This window comes from Synchiropus splendidus, chromosome 4, assembly GCF_027744825.2.
Source record: "Synchiropus splendidus isolate RoL2022-P1 chromosome 4, RoL_Sspl_1.0, whole genome shotgun sequence".
Lineage (NCBI taxonomy): Eukaryota > Metazoa > Chordata > Actinopteri > Syngnathiformes > Callionymidae > Synchiropus > Synchiropus splendidus.
In genome coordinates, this window is record NC_071337.1 from 982322 (window position 1) to 997990 (window position 15669).

The following is a 15669-nucleotide window of genomic DNA, read 5'->3' on the forward strand; positions in this document are numbered from 1 at the left end:
AATGACCTACATGTTAGTAAAGAATAAAAAGTTACATTTAATGTGTTGTTGTTGTTGGGCCCCTCACATGACTCACAGTATATATTGTGGTCCCTCAGGAGATTCTATTGCTCGTTCCTGATATCAAGGCGGATTATTTTCATGTAAACCACCGGAAACAGACAGAGAGGTTTTTCTCAGGCTGGTTGCAAAACCTTGCGTAAGGCGACATCAAGTGGCCATTGTTAGAATGGCAGCGTGAGGCCTTTCTCTTCACCCTGGCCAGATGTTGCTGACTGTAATCCTGTCCTTCCCAGAGGAACGTGACCAGAGCCAACTGCAACAAGATCATCATGCTCTTCACCGACGGAGGGGAGGAGAGAGCCGAGGAGATATTCGCCAAGTACAACCCCAAACAAGCCGTGAGTGGGTGGGTGGGTGAGTCTCCGCGTGAGTGTTCGTCTGATCAGTCGTCACTGTTCCTTTCCTCAGGTTCGTATTTTCACTTTCTCCGTGGGCCAGCACAACTACGACAAAGGACCCGTGCAGTGGATGGCGTGCGCTAACAAAGGTCCCTGAACGCATCACGAGTGATGAAGTCTGAGGTTTTAGGCACTGTTCAGGAAGGCGCGCTCAGACGTCCCACGTGTTGTCCAGCTCCGTGTCCAGGACCAGTCAAACCTAACTGCTCCCTGCTCTCTCTTTGTCAGGCTACTACTATGAAATCCCTTCCATCGGAGCCATCCGGCTGAACACTCAGGTGAGAACAGCATTCACCGTCTTGTGTCTCCCTCGTCCGGTGGGTGGCTGAAATCTGACCGTCTCAACAGGAGTACTTGGACGTCCTGGGCAGACCCATGGTGAAGGCTGACCGCAAGGCCAAGCAGGTTCAGTGGACCAACGTCTACCAGGACGCACTGGTACGCTGCGCGATCCTGTGACCCTGAATGGCCTTCACCTTTCCAGCGTGTGCTGTAAAACTACTGGCAGCTCAAGTGTGCTGCGCTCTGGTGCTTCGTCTCACATCAATCCTCATGACGCGCCGGAGAAACTTCCTGCGGCTGGAGTTGCTAATCACCGTCTGATAAGAAGCTGTCAGCATGTGAGGTCAGCAGGGGCCGGGAGCTCCAGACGCGTCTCTGTCTTCTGTAAAGAGAAGCTTCCTGTTTCAGGGAGTGACTCCCACTGATGGAACGCTCCTGTCTGGGTTTATGTTCTCTGCACCCCGTGATTCCCTTCCTCTAAGATGGATGGACCCCCGGCGCCCCCACAGCCCCACTACTGTCTGCACATGACACGCTCTGTCTGAACCACCACCATCATCACAAGACGCCCCTCCACACTCACACACTCTCACACACACCAGGCTCCGTTCCTCGCACCAATTCCAATGGGTGCTGGCCTGAGGAGGCTTCGTGAAGCCTCGTTTTCAGAGCGCAGTAGGTCTCAGTCGAGTATGTCAGGTTTCATGCATGCCTTTGTTCAAAGTGATGAGACTTTGTGACACAGTAGTGAAGGGTAGATGAGGCTTCATGACACAGTATTGAAGAGTAGATGAGGCTTCATGACACAGTATTGAAGGGTAGATGAGGCTTCATGACACAGTATTGAAGGGTAGATGAGGCCTGAAACAGTGTCCTGATGTTCAGAGGCCATCAGATGGCGCTGTCTGCTGTGAAACAACTGTTTGAACAAATCCTCACATTTTGAAACCAAGAGCGCCATCTAGTGGCCCCTGAACATTAGGACACTCTTTCATGGTGCCTTCTCTACCCATCACCATTCAGAGGTTGTGGAGCAGAGAGTGCCCTCGAGTGTCACAGCTTCATGAAGCCTCTTCAGTCCTGCCCTCAGCTACTGACACTGCGGACGTCTTGCCTGCCCAACATGGGAAAGGAGGCCAGTCCTCAGTAACTAGATGCACCTGTACTCAGAACCCTGACATCCTCTAGTCCCGGGGTCTCCATGACCTCTGCGTCCAGAGCAGGGAACAGTGTCTGAGGGCCACGAGCCGTGTAGCGTCTGCACGTGTGTGAGAGCTGATGCGCTGTTGTTGTTATGGTCCTCACAGGAGCTGGGACTCGTCATCACTGGGACGTTGCCTGTCTTCAACAAGACCAACACCGGCTCCAAGGTGAGTTCCGCCTCTCCCTCCTGGTCCGTGCCTCCTTCCACTCTGACTCGACTCGGAGGGACTCGTGAAGCTTCCTGCAGGGACTTGGGCTGTGATGTCATTAGCAGTGTTGAAGTGGCGACCGAGACTGAATCCAGCACCAGTGGCTTCCAATGGAAGCATTTCACTTCTGCTTTGTTTTGGGAAAAACATGACTGGAGATTCTTTTGCAGCAAGCTGTGTGTGTGTGTGTGTGTGTGTGTGTGTGTGTGTGTGTGTGTGTGTGTGTGTGTGTGTGTGTGTGTGTGTGTGTGTGTGTGTGTGTGTGTGTGTGTGTGTGTGTGTGTGTGTGTGTGTGTGTGTATCAATTTGAGGATGAAGACTTCAAAATAACTGGGTTCCAGTCTGGTTCAGAGTCCTGGTTCAGGTGAGGCAGGAGGGTTAGGTTCAGGGGGAGTGGCTGGGGAAAGGGTGATGTAAATGAGAAACCTCGTGGCTGTGAAGACAGGTCCTCGCTGACTGGGAGGCCACTTTGGTTCAGCCTGGTCTGCAGGTCGTTGTCCTGTGAGCCAGTGTTCTCGTCCTGTTGCCTGGGGACTCTGCCTCTGGGGACCGCCCTCCCACAGGCCTCCTCCAGAACAATAATCCCAGGGTCCAGTCACTAGGTGCTTCACGCCGAGGGCCAGGGCTCCTGCTCTCTCATGACGCTGAGTTTGCTGTGCTCTCCGACAGAAGTCTCAGAACCAGCTGATCCTGGGCGTCATGGCCATCGACGTGTCCCTGGAGGACATCAAGAGGATGACGCCGCGCTTCACGGTCAGACCCCTTTGTAGCTGTCACACGAGCCTCAGCAACAGTCCAACCTCACCTTCCGCTGTCCTCGCCTCCAGTTTGGACCCAATGGCTACTACTTCGCCATCGACCCCAACGGATACGTCCTGCTGCACCCCAACCTGCAGCCCCCGGTAGGTGCCTCCACGCTGGGATCGGGTCCTTCTGTAACTCAGAGACAGTTTAGCTTCGGGTCATAATGGGAGTCGGCAGCTGTCAGCGCGTGGCCTCGTGTTGGGACCATTGTTTAGGTGAGCTGACTGCGCTGCTGGTCAACTGGCCGCGAGCTAACCGCTCCCAGATGAGCTCCACGGCGCTCGAATGGAACAGTTTAGGGGAGAAGAGCAGGTCCCAATGTTGACTGAGCAGATCTGTCTGTTCTTTCTCAAGCTCTGTGTGATGAATGAAAATCACTGCATTTCAGAAGGAGGAGTTTAATGAGCCTGTAACCCTGGACTTCCTGGACGCCGAGCTGGAGAGTGACGTGAAAGTGGAGGTTTGAGAAAGTCCTCGTGGCCTGTGGCGCCCGCCGCAGCGTGACCGCTTGCCCTGCCTGTGTGTGTGCGCAGATAAGGAGGAAGATGATTGATGGACTCTTTGGTGAATACAAGATTTCGGCGCTGGTCAAATCCCAAGACGAGGTGAGTGAGGGCGAGCGGGAGCCGCGCGGCTGTGTCTGACTGCACTGTTGGCCTCGCAGCGCTACATCGACCTGGGACAGAGGACCTACACCTTCGCTCCGGTCAAAGGCACCGACTACAGGTGAGGAGGACGCTGGCTCGCTGGCACTCTGCCTGCCGGGCGCCGGCGTGGAGGAAGTCCAGGCGCTCTCAGGAGCCTGAAACCCACTTCAGTCCCCTCTCTCCACGGGGCCGGGCTCCGGACCCAGATAGTGTCCAGGCCCTGTTGAACATGATGGATTTTGGAAGCCTCTTTGAGTAAATATTTCCCACTTAAACGCTCAGCAGCAGCGGGTTTAAAGGCGAGCAGATGTTTGTTGGAGGTTACAAGCGTGAGGTCTTGGCACGAGTGCTGTTGCAGTGCAGAACGGACGGGCAGCTTCGGCTTGGGGAAAGTGCTTTGGAATAAAATAAAATGATCAGGAATTCCACAGTCTGAGGGCCGAGGGGAAGAAGCTCTTCCTGTGACGGGAGGTTCTGGTCTGACCAGGGTGAGGCGGGTCGAAGCCTCTGATTTGAACCCTTGAGTCGTTTTTTTTCTGGAGCTGCAGTTCCACCTCCAAACATGGCTCTTACAACAGAGGAGGTCATGTGGTCCTCTGTCTGTCTGAACCGATGTCAGTGGGCTCCTCAGGATGTGTTGATACAGGATCCAGGAACCACTGGTCCAGTCAGAACCAGCAAGCGTCACAGAGACGTTGCTCGATAAAACGCAGTGGTGAGAGTCTCACGCTCACGATGGTATCAGTATCGAGGACTATGGATAGTGATTCCCCGCCATCGATGACACCGCCATTTCTGAATCCTGAATCAGGAACTTTCATTTAGATTCACTTATTTATTTTTTGTTTATTCATTTCATCCATTTGTTTTGATTGTTTGCTGAGCTTCATAAAGTCATGTGACCACCCAGACCACAGTCAGATCCGGCTTCAAGTCGTCTGACCTGCACAGGAATACGGAACGTGACTGTCGCCTTTCAGTCGAATCTGCGCCACATATTCACTTGATTCTGCTGCTCCGGGCCAGAACTGATGGGGACCAGCTGTGGTCCATTGTTCAAATGGCACGTGACCCAGATCCGGATGGGATCCCAGATTCACTTTGCTATCAGGGTCAGTTTTGCTTTATTAATCCAATATTTTGTCATGAAAACAGGCGTCGCCTTCTTGAAAAGATGCTCATTGTCATGGACAGAGATGAAGGAGGTGAAGAAGAGAGTGCAGGCGGGTGGGGTCCTGTGTGCCAGGAGAGCAGAGCTAGAGTGGAAGGCAGGCTTGAGAGGACTCCAGTAGTGAGGCCAAGTTCAGAGGCTGAAGCTCAGAAACAAGTCTCTCTGAAGGGAGGTGTGGAGACCAAGTTCGGGAGGTCAGATGGTTTGGACCGAGGATGGTGGAGATGATGGAGAGGAAGAGGAACGAATGATATCCATGATGAAGATCTGACCAGAGGACGATGAAGATGCCAGCAGAAGGGGACTTTCCTTCTGTGTTGACGCTGTGCTTCTCCTCCCTCTGCCTGCAGCCTGGCCTTGGTCCTCCCAGACTACAGCCGCCACTACATCAGGGCCACCATCGGCGACACCATCACTCAGGCCAAATGTAAGTGTTGCTGTTGAACATCAGCTCGGCTGACGCCACTTCACTCGCGGGGTTTGTTGGGCGCATGCAGCTGTCCGTGACTACATAGATGTATACGTATGTCATGTCTGCACCAGCTCTTTCACCAGCGCTGCTCCTCAGGGTTTAGTCGTGGGCTCGATAGCTTCATGTGCTGCTCTCACATGTGCTTCTGGACCCCAGGTTTGAACCAAACAAATGTTGCAGAGAAGGACAGAAAGACTGTTGAAACAGGGTCGAGGTGGTTGTCAGAAATATGGCGCTCCACTTCCACAACCTCTCACCTTCGTCGCGGCTCCCCAGTCGTTCTCCGCTCAGTAGGTCCAGACTGGTGCGGCGAAACGGTGGTCTCCGTCCTGAACCTGCTGGTTTGTCTGTCTCCATGGTGACAGGAGAACTGGATCCATTGTTCCACTCTCATGGCGCTTTGCCTCAGCTACATAACATCTATGATTCTTTCTCTCTTCTCATTGAGGAGCGCATTTGTTTGGTTCTGCATTTGGTTTCTAGCCAACTTTTAAACAACGGGGCAAACTTTCTAACGGTATCAAAGCTTTTAAGTGAGATGTGGTGAGACTCCATGGTTCTGTGGTGAAGGTGTGTGGACCAGTTAGAGGCGCATCAGGTTTAGAAACAGCTGGCAGTTGCGCATGTGAGTGCCGTGAGACGCTCAGTTGTAATACACAGTAGTAATACAGTAGTAAGTCACTGAATCGACAGCTGCACATTTGTGGTAGTTGCCAACTATAAAGAAGTTCTTAAAAAAGATAAAGAAAGTGATGGCGCCCCCAACAGTAAGAACTTTTCACCTGTTGCAGTAGTTTTTAACGCTATTAGAACATTTTATGGCAATACTTTATTTACTTTACTTATGTTCTTTAGAGTTTATTTATGACATTATTAGATTAATTTTATTCAGAATTGTATTCAGTTTGTCCAAATTTCTCAACAGAACATGACTGGTTTTTGGCTCTTCTGCTGGCTGGACTTTTCCATGACAAATATCGTGGCGCTGATCACGTGGTTTCATGTCATTTCAACTAGGGTTTAGTTTGTTTACACGTGTGGTTCGTGAACACAAATGAGTTCTATTCCTTGAACAGGCCCCTTTGCTCTGGAAAAGGTGGTCCCCAGATCAGAAAGGTGTCGAGCCCCTGGTCCAGGTCACCTAGGATGTGACCGAGTCCATGTCATTTCCTCACGTTGTACAGGTTCCAGTTGTTGATGATTTAATGCCCACCTCTGTCTCCGCGGCACACTAGTTAGAACACACCATACTAGACCCCTGAACAATGCTGCGGGGTAGAAGGTGTGTTGGGAATGGTTTGTCTGGGAAGTTGGGATGACCTTTGACCTTTGCTTGTCAGGTTGTCCATGTTGTTTTTTGGAGGGCATTGTTTGATTTTAAATATATGGTTTAGCGTGAATACGCGACCGTGTCTTCCCTCTGACTTTTAAGAACAATATTCTTATTCAATGTGAATAAAATATTGTGTAACCCTGTCACCTTCTGTGCTTCTCTCTCTCTCTCTCCGATGTCTCCTTTTCCGTCCTCCTCCGTCCATCTTCCCGTCTCCTCCACATTCTTCTCATCCCCGTTGTGTCGGACCCCTGCAGCACTTTTGGGCAAGTATTTTCACCCTGTGTCTCCTGTGGCACAAGCCCTGTTCATCATGAGTGGTGTCTTTTCACGAGCTGTGCTGGTGCTTATTAATGCCCATCGGGCCGTCTGCTCTCAGAAGCCTGCCAAGCGAGCCGTGCCCACACAGCGTGCGTGCGCTGTGATGTGGTTTTGGCGCTCACCTAGCGTAGCGGGGGAAACACAGAGCAGGATGTTTGCATTATTTCAAGGTGCGGCCATAAAGGAGAAAGCTGTGAGTCGGCACCCAAACATGAGTCGCCGCTTGTGTGTTTTCTTTCGGCCTCCCCTCTTTGATTCGCTCCCTGCTTTACAACCCTGTTAAATAACTCGACTCATGAAAGGCAGCGCCGGCTTTTATAAACTGGGCGAGGAACACGAGCGTCAGGCCTCTGAAGACATCTGCCTCGCGAGACGCCGCTCCAGGGGAAGCCACGGGCCTCCCCCTGGTGTCAGGCAGTGAGAGGATGCACGGATGACAGAGACCTGACCTGGGGGCCGGATATGTCAGCGGCAGTGGTCCGAACAAAGGAGGAAGGCCAGGCGTAAGAAGTAGGCTCCTCATGTCACGTGAGATACATTCTTCTAAGGTCTCTGAAGGGCCTTAATGGCACTCAGAGATGCTGAGTTCGTTTCAAGCCAAGTTGCAGAGCGGTCCCTCCAGGGTTGTTGAGGCAGATTTGTGGGGAAAGTTGCGATATCTTATGGTTCTGGAACAACATGACGGGATGTAAGGAGCTTGGAAAAAAGTCAGTTTTTAGCCCAAAGAAACTCCAGGCTGCAACCAAATATGCTTCATTGGCAAATAGCAAATGAATGAATAAATGTACATGCTAAATACAACTGATGATAAAATAAGTTAAAAAAATCTTTTTCATGATTCTGATGTTTCGTGAGTAGTTTCTGGGCTGTTCTGTTCCGGAGCTCCTCACAGGGGGCGGAGCCTGACGGAGGTGTGGATGGGGGCGGAGTCTGAGAGGTCAAGGTGTGTGTGAGCTGCTGCTCTGTTGATGTAGAGGCTCAGAAACAGCTGGAGAGAGATGGAGGTCGGCCATCTTGCTTTATAGTGTTGGGCTTCTGACTTCCCTCTGTTCTACAGTTCCATCATGGGGATTTGGAGGATCCAGGATCCTTCACGGGTGGGTGAATATCCAGAGCGTACGAGTGCATCCTGGAAGTGATGTCCAGGACGGCAGCAGGTGGAGAGAAGTTTAGGTTCCGCCTCCTACTATTTTATCCACCCTGCAGCAACATAGTGAGTTGGGCTCGTGTTTGGACTCTACTAATACTGCTGCTGAAGTATTTGGGGTCTTTCATGGCGGATGATAGAGGAGGTGAGGAGGAGAGTGGAGACAGGGTGGAAGAGGTGGAGTCAGAGACCTGTGACAGAAGAGTGGCCGCTTGACTGGACAGTCGTGGGAGTCATAGGTGGAGACTGAGGTTGTTGTTGGCAGAAAGAACCAGATCAGAAATGAGTCTGTCAGAGGGACATGAGTCAAAGAGAGGGCAGATGGTTCGGACTCGTGGTGAGGAGAGAGTGTTGGAGATGAAGCAGAGGAGGAGAACCAACTGAAGGTGCGACTGGAGGATGATGAAGAGTGGAGGCAGGTGAAGGTCCGTCAGCGAGTCACATTTCCCGAGCAGCACCTGGTTCTGATTCGTGATCCGGTCCTGTATATGTAACTGTGATGAGTTTTGCTGAGCAAGCGTACGTGTTTAGCGTTAAACTGCGAGCGGGAGTCAAGCAAATGTATTCACTCGTCGCGGCCTACATCTCCCCGCCATCCATCATGGGCAGATTCTCTGCCTGATTCCAGAGCGCTGAGCTGCTATCAAAGCGAGGCACATGGCTGCAATTATTTCCCGATCACCAGCGCCACACAGGACCGGCAGCAGCCAGTGTCGTCATGAGAAACCTCTCCAGCGTCCGAGGAGCCTCCAGCTTCTGCAGCGCGGCGCTGCGGTTAATGGGCTCCGTTCTCCGGCAGGAATATCATGATGTTGAAAATATCTCAACCACATGTGAAGCGTGTTCTGCAGCAATCCATCAGCACCGTCTCCATTTTCATCCACGGGCCCAAGATCTTTTGTTTGGAATGCAATATTTCTATTCAGGACTCGCTCTGTGAATAAAATATTGGGCCACCTTTGACCCCTTGTGGTTTCACCCTGTCTTTCTCCTCCCCCCCACGCGCCCCCCGCCCTGGTCTCTCTCTCCCCGGGGAATGACCTCCTCCTTCCTGCACTTTCTCACTGCTGGGATTTCTTTCCTCTCCAGGGAAAGATGGCAAGTACCCTCTGTTTTTCTTTCTTATGTCGTCTCACGCGCTGCTTTCATTCCGTTACTGAGTCGCGGTATGGTAGTTCTGACTTTCGTCTGACTGAAGCTGTTGATGCTGATTCCAGCAAATGTTTCGACGCGAGGGATTTTGATGTGATCTCATTCAACTGAGAAAAATGGACGATACTCTGTGGGCCTAAACGTCGCCCAGCCTTCTTCTAGAGAAGCAGGTCTTTGGAATGTGTCTCCACTCGGGCTGCAACCGACATCATCCTTTTGACAGTTAACACTACATCTGAATAATAGTGTATGTAGATTGTCAGAAACACTTGACTTACCGTATTTTCCAGACTATAAGCCACGACTTTTTCTCGCGGTCTGAGCCCTGCAGCTTATACAACAGTGCGGCTAATATATGGATTTTTACAGGCTGAAATCTGATTAAATCCCAGGCTTTTTATGGACCCTTGAAGCCCTCAAAATGCGTGTCGACAGCTCCCTCAACGGAGTGGATCTCCTGGAGGTCTGGAAAAGTGCTTTGGGCTCAAAAATCCGACGTGAACACAAGCGAGTCGGGTTTTTGATCCCGGCTGGAGAGCTGCACCTCATCTATTGTGAGAGCAGCGTGGATCCAACAAGTATGACGCAGCTATTGCCTCACTCTTGATGACTGGGCCCCGTTTTCAAAACTAGTTTTGAAGCGTTTTTAAGCCGGTGCACCACTGAGCTGTCCACAGCGCAGACAGCACCACTGCACCTGCGACTTATGTGTGAGTAAGATCTATTTCCTTCTGTAATTCAGTGGGGGCAGTTCATATTCCGCTGCGCTCTATAGTCCGGAAATTACGGTAATTGGTGTTTTTAAACTTTACAATTGGATTTGAATTTCTGGAAAAGTGCAACTCAAGTCTGACTGTGCTCAGGAAGGTCCCATGCTCTTGATTTCCTGGGTCGCGGGGGTCACATGACCTCAGCCATTCCTCCTCCTGTGTTACAGTGAGAGAACAATGACGTCACCACACGTCGACTATTGAACTGAACTGAACTGATGATTGATTACAGTCAACCGTGTCGACGAGTCGTTGCAGCTCGAGTCTTGGGGACAGAGACAGATTAACTGGCAGCAATGCCAGGGACTTTAATGTCTCTGGCCACAGTCTGCGGCTGGTGCGACAGGGAGCACGTCCTATTTTATCGCTATCGTTTTGATTTGTTTAACATTTTCCTGCATTAATCTTTTTTTTCAGTGCCGTCTCCTCCTTGCATTAATGTTTTCCTTCCATTATCTCAGACTTCTTCTCCACTATATGTTTTATTTTGGACATTTTTCAAGGTTGCAAACGAATTCATGTCTTGCCAAACGCATCTGTCACGTTCATTTCCTTCAGTTTTGAATGGCAATCCAAGACTTGCCTGCGTTTCACTTGGCTAGATGTGGATGTTTGGATGACACAGCGTCTAATCACCGCCTCTGTTTGCTGCCTCAGTTTCTGAAAGCCTGCTCGCTGACAAGTTTGATGAATATGGCTACACGTTCATCGCGCCCAGGTAAGAGCAGGTGCACTTTCTCAAGTGATCCGCATGAGCTAATGCGACTTGATCGTGCAGAGTCTACTGCAAGGACCTGAAGCCACCGAGCGACGACAAGAACAACACCGAGTTCCTCATGGAGTTCAACAACTACATCGACACCAAGACGCCCAACAACCCCATGTGTAAGTCAAGCTATGTTGCTCTAGTGGCAGTGCAACGTGTCCCCCTCCTTCTGTGGCGGGGTTCCACCAGCCTGGCCTTGTTGGAGGAGGACACTTCCCCCTCAGGTGTTCCCCAGGCAGCTATGAGATCTGGTCTCTCCAGCGTGTCTTGGACTTGCCCCGAGGCCTCCTTCCAGTAGTTCCTGCAGGGAACACCTCATCACAGCCCCCTCATCTGGCTCTTCACCTCCGGGAGACCAGCCGCTCCAGAGCTTTGACTCGGCCACCGGTGCCTGCTGTTCTTCGATCACCCCTGAGACCATTAATGCAGAAGTCAGACCACGGCCGTCGTGTCGGGTTTAAACAGGTCACATTCCGTCTACTCACTGAAGTATCGTCGCCAGTGTTTTCTTCTATAGATGTGGACGACCGTTTATGAGCCCCACCAGGACGGTGATGCCTGCCTGACTTGATCTCTCCATCTGTTAGCAAAACAGCTGGAAGAGGTTCTCAGCGACAGTTTCAGGAAATGTCGACAAAAGAGTTACATTTTTGTGGGGTACTACCACGAGTGGTGAAGGATTCATTCCTCTGTTGAGAGAGAGCGGCAGGGTAAAGGCCCATTTCTGCTCAACGTTCCATACGGATCTGGATACGGACGGAAACTTCTGCCTTCATTCCCTCCATATTCCTGCACATTTCCTCAAACCTTACAGAGTCGGACCAAACGGTGCAGTACCAGTGGAGACCATGGGGGGCAGTGTTGCTCCCCGATACGTGGCTCTAGTGAGACAGGAAGAAGACAGAAGAATGGTGGCAACTCTCCGTCCTCCAGTGGCCAGACATTTCACAGTGATGTTTCTTGACTGACTGTTTATTTGGCATCAAAACACAAAGATCAGGTGTGCCAAACTAAAATTTTAAACGCAGTTCAAGTATACATGTATTAAGTATGAGTCTTCAACAGGGAATTGGCGAGTATAATGGCTAATATTTAGCTTCTCTGTGGTTGTGTCAAAAACTTCGACTACTTCTGGAAGCACAAACATCTGACCAATTTCCTCCCGTAAAATGGTGACATTTCTAATTGGTGCTTTCAAAAATAAGAGCCTTGTTCATGAGCTCGTTCTTGGTGAACCCTAAATTACTACTGAGTTTAATTTGAGGCCTCTAATATTTGAAGCTCTCGTGGGCCACGTACCATCACTGGAAGGGCCAGATTTGGCTCCCAGGCCTTGAGTTAGACACCGGACTTAGATCACGCTCTCGTCTGGTCTGGGTATGAAGAAGCCAGAAAGGGTTGTCAGATGTCTGCGTGGCGTGGACGAGCTGGATGGTTTGGCTGCACATGACCAGGCAATTCTGCCCCCCCCCCACACCCCCCAGTACCCGTGTCATCCATTTGATGCTAACCGTGGAGGTCTGTCCGTCACACGCCTGAGCGCACATGTGTGAGCTACGGCGGCTGAGATGTGACGCGCTCGCAGTATTCACCAGTAACACGCCCCTCCTGTAGCCGCTTGACCTCCTCCAATTACTGTGTGTCTGTGAGAAAGAGCAGGACACGTCAAGCCAGGAGCACGAGCAGCGCCATAAAAGCCCAGCCAGGGGCCGCCGGACCTTCTCCCGAACATCTGACCAAGACATTAACGTGCTCGCCATTCCATCACGGCCACTCGGAGATATCCATGGCTTGCTCTCCCGCCAAGTCAAACAAAGCTCCTTAAATATCCAGCGGTTTTATGACACTCTCCCCGGCCACTCACTCCTTCCTAGTCATTCGAATTTCACCTCAAACGTTTGCACCAGGATCGGCCCAATGAAACTTTCGCAGCGGCTGAAATATTGCTTTCACCGTTATTAGCTGTTAGTTTAATAGGGTCCGCAGGGAGCGCGGGGGGGACGGACGGTGGGCATTGTTACACGCTTTGCTTGCTTCAACCACGGCGGTGGCAGGAAAGTCCAAGTAGATCAGGAATTCCTGAGCTGCCTCCAATAAAGAATCCCTCGTAAAACCGCGAGCTGAATAAAGTGTTGCGCCAGCTGCCTGCTCTGAAGTGTGTCATAAAGGTGGGAGGGGTGTATCCTCCACGGTAATGGGCTGGCGAGGCTTGTCCAAGAGTTCAAAGCACATCAAGCTTTTATTTCTCCCCGCTAATGCCTTGCTCAACGGCCCTTTGCCCCGGCTTTTTTCATGAAGTCTGATTGAGCGGGATCTGAAAATGAGAACCAGGCGGATGCCTCTGGGGTCAGGCAGATGAGTGTCGGCTTAAATCCTCCGGCACGTCCGAGGAGTGGCGCTGGACGAGACACAGCCCAGCGCACCCGCCGACCATTCCCTTGCTAGCTAGAGGGCTGTGCTTCCCGGCCGGGACTGTCGGCACGTTCCACCCGACTCATTCTCTGACCAGTTTGTGACATTCACCGAGGGCATGTATCAGTGCGGCGTCCGGGCTCCTGGTGGGGTTCATGGTGTCGGCTTTGTAGCGCTCCCATCCATCAGAGGGTGTCTCGGGAAGAGGCCTTGCTAAGTGGGGTTTTACAGAGGTCACGCGTTGGGATGGCTATCACTCATTTTTATCTGCTTCCTCTCTTTCACTTTGGCAAACCTACGTCTGCAGAGGCAACATCTGTTTGTGCCGGCACCTGACCACGGGTCCGATTTGCTTTCGCTACAGAAAGAAGGTTTCCCGCTTCATGGCAACTGGCATGAAGAGGCCATAGATCATCCGTGTGGAGCGAAGTGGTGGCGCTCTTATTGCGAGTCACACTACACTACAGCTCAACAAAAACACGAGCGACTGGCCCGGGACACAAGAGTCCCACGGTAGCAAACCTGCACAAACCTGAGCTGTCGACCTGTTCCGGCTGCCTCCGCCTCCAAAACCCTGGAAGAGAAACAATGAGCAACTTAGGGTGGGTGTCAAAGCCGAGGCCCGGGGCCTAAATGAGGCCTGCGATTAATCCTTTGAGAGACACCCTGCCCGACATAGCAAACGCGACGAGTGAAATAAATCATTCAGGAGGGTGGTCATAATTATGGCATGTAGAAGAGCGCTTACTAGATTTGTGGGGGCTTTAGGTCACAAAGCTTATTCCGGACTATAGAAAGCACTGGAATATAAGCTCCTCCCACTGAATATAAAAAGGAAAACATCCATCCATCCATGAGCTGCAGCGGTCTCTGAGCCGCGGGTGCAGTGGTGCTGTCTGCGCCGTAGAAAGGCTTCAAAATGCATGAGGATCACTTGTAAACTAGTCTGGAAAACATGGAGACGAACTCGTGAAACTCACTGGAATGATCGACTCCTCACATCTGTCACTGACATGAAAGTGCTCCAGATGTTCCCACACCACAGCCGCTCTCAGCTGCTGCTTCTGGTCTCCTCCAGGAGATGGGCTCTGTGGGCGGAGCTGCTTTAAGGTCAACAACAGGCCTGTGATGTCATCGCTGTAACGTGACCAGCCTCAGTATTTTAAACATTGTAAACATCCATATATCAGCCGCGCTGCTGTATGAGCCGCAGGGTTCGGAGCACGAGAAAAGAGTGGCAGCTTATAGTCCAGATATGATGGTACATATAGTATGAACATGTTCTTAAGCAGTAAAGCAGTAAATATAGATGATGATGAATTCCAAATGTTTGTTTCTGAAGGTAAACAAATGCAGCGCCCCCTGCTGGCCACACACAGCCTGCCCTCTTGTTTCCAGTCAGCCCTCAGGAGGTCCAGCAGAGTCATCTCAAAGCCTCACGAGTCACTCCAGTGGTCCAGCGTCAGCGCCTCACAGATGCTGTTTTCTTCTTCTCCAGGCAACGTGGAGCTGGTGAACCGCCTGTTACTGGACGCTGGCATCACCTCCGACCTGATCAAGATCTGGAGGGAAAATGAGTTGCAGTGAGTATGAACAACTAAACTGCCGCTTGACTGCTGTCAACTGTTTGGCGTCTGGCACGTCCACGTGCATCAGCCCAGATGTGCAGATGGTGCAGGCTTTTGATAATCACCGGTGAATATGCTGCAGATTGTGTGGTATAAATCCATCTCGTCTGCCCGTCAGGCCCGGAGTAGCAGCCAGATTTGTTGCCACCGACGGAGGGATCACGCGAGTCTACCCCAAAAGGTACCTGATTTAGAGGCTGGAGAGCAGGGCCCTAATGTGTTCAGGATTAGCTGGTGAAGAATAATGATGTGGTCTGCTCACTCTGCCCGGTCGTACCTGGAAGTCCGCGCCGTTTTATTTTACAGTTCTCCATCTATCAATTGCTACTCTGTAGCGGCGGTAGCCTGGTTTCCTCCCTCCATGCTGCTACCTCCGTATTCTCCGGGGATCCACCGTGACTTCAGTGTCCTGCAGTTAACAGCCCAGCTTTACAGAGAAACATGTTCCACATGTCTGCCGTCGGATAATCTGTTGGCCAGACTGGCTCTTTGACTGGGTCCTGGACGGGGAGTCAGAGCTCACCCCCAGTGCAGGGATCCGTCTCCGCTAACAAGACTTTGCTAAATAACAATGACAAATGCTAATCTGCCAGTGACCCCAGCCAGGATGTGTCTGGATGTGTGAAGGTGTCTCTGTTTTCACCTGACAAACTCTCAGTGGCGGCCATCTTGAAGGTTTGCTCAGCTAGAAGTGACCAGGAAGAGAGACGTGGAATCGTCTGAGGATTTATTAGTTCAGTTCCCATTTTTCAGGACGGATTTGCTTGATGGTTTATTTGAGTCAGAAGGGCTTCCATTATTGGTCCCACGTTTGTTTGCTAGCGTCAAGCATCAGGACTCGTGGTGCGGTCGTTGCAGAACTGGAACACTTGACCTTCTGTTTCCATGGAA

General features: G+C 51.3%; 1 protein-coding gene across 2 annotated transcripts in view; it reads left to right on the top strand.

The window, feature by feature from the left end:
• The window catches only part of LOC128756811 (voltage-dependent calcium channel subunit alpha-2/delta-1-like), an 81138-nt gene that overhangs the window by 48796 nt on the left and 16673 nt on the right, over window positions 1-15669 (top strand). For both annotated transcript variants that reach the window (XM_053861497.1, XM_053861498.1), the window contains exons 12-26: window positions 297-401; window positions 472-550; window positions 690-739; window positions 810-899; window positions 2051-2113; window positions 2825-2908; window positions 2983-3057; window positions 3348-3419; window positions 3493-3564; window positions 3624-3685; window positions 5128-5204; window positions 10630-10690; window positions 10751-10857; window positions 14649-14733; window positions 14897-14959. In XM_053861497.1, the coding sequence (XP_053717472.1) occupies window positions 297-401; window positions 472-550; window positions 690-739; window positions 810-899; window positions 2051-2113; window positions 2825-2908; window positions 2983-3057; window positions 3348-3419; window positions 3493-3564; window positions 3624-3685; window positions 5128-5204; window positions 10630-10690; window positions 10751-10857; window positions 14649-14733; window positions 14897-14959 (1145 nt within the window). The remainder of the gene's footprint in view (window positions 1-296; window positions 402-471; window positions 551-689; window positions 740-809; window positions 900-2050; window positions 2114-2824; window positions 2909-2982; window positions 3058-3347; window positions 3420-3492; window positions 3565-3623; window positions 3686-5127; window positions 5205-10629; window positions 10691-10750; window positions 10858-14648; window positions 14734-14896; window positions 14960-15669) is intronic.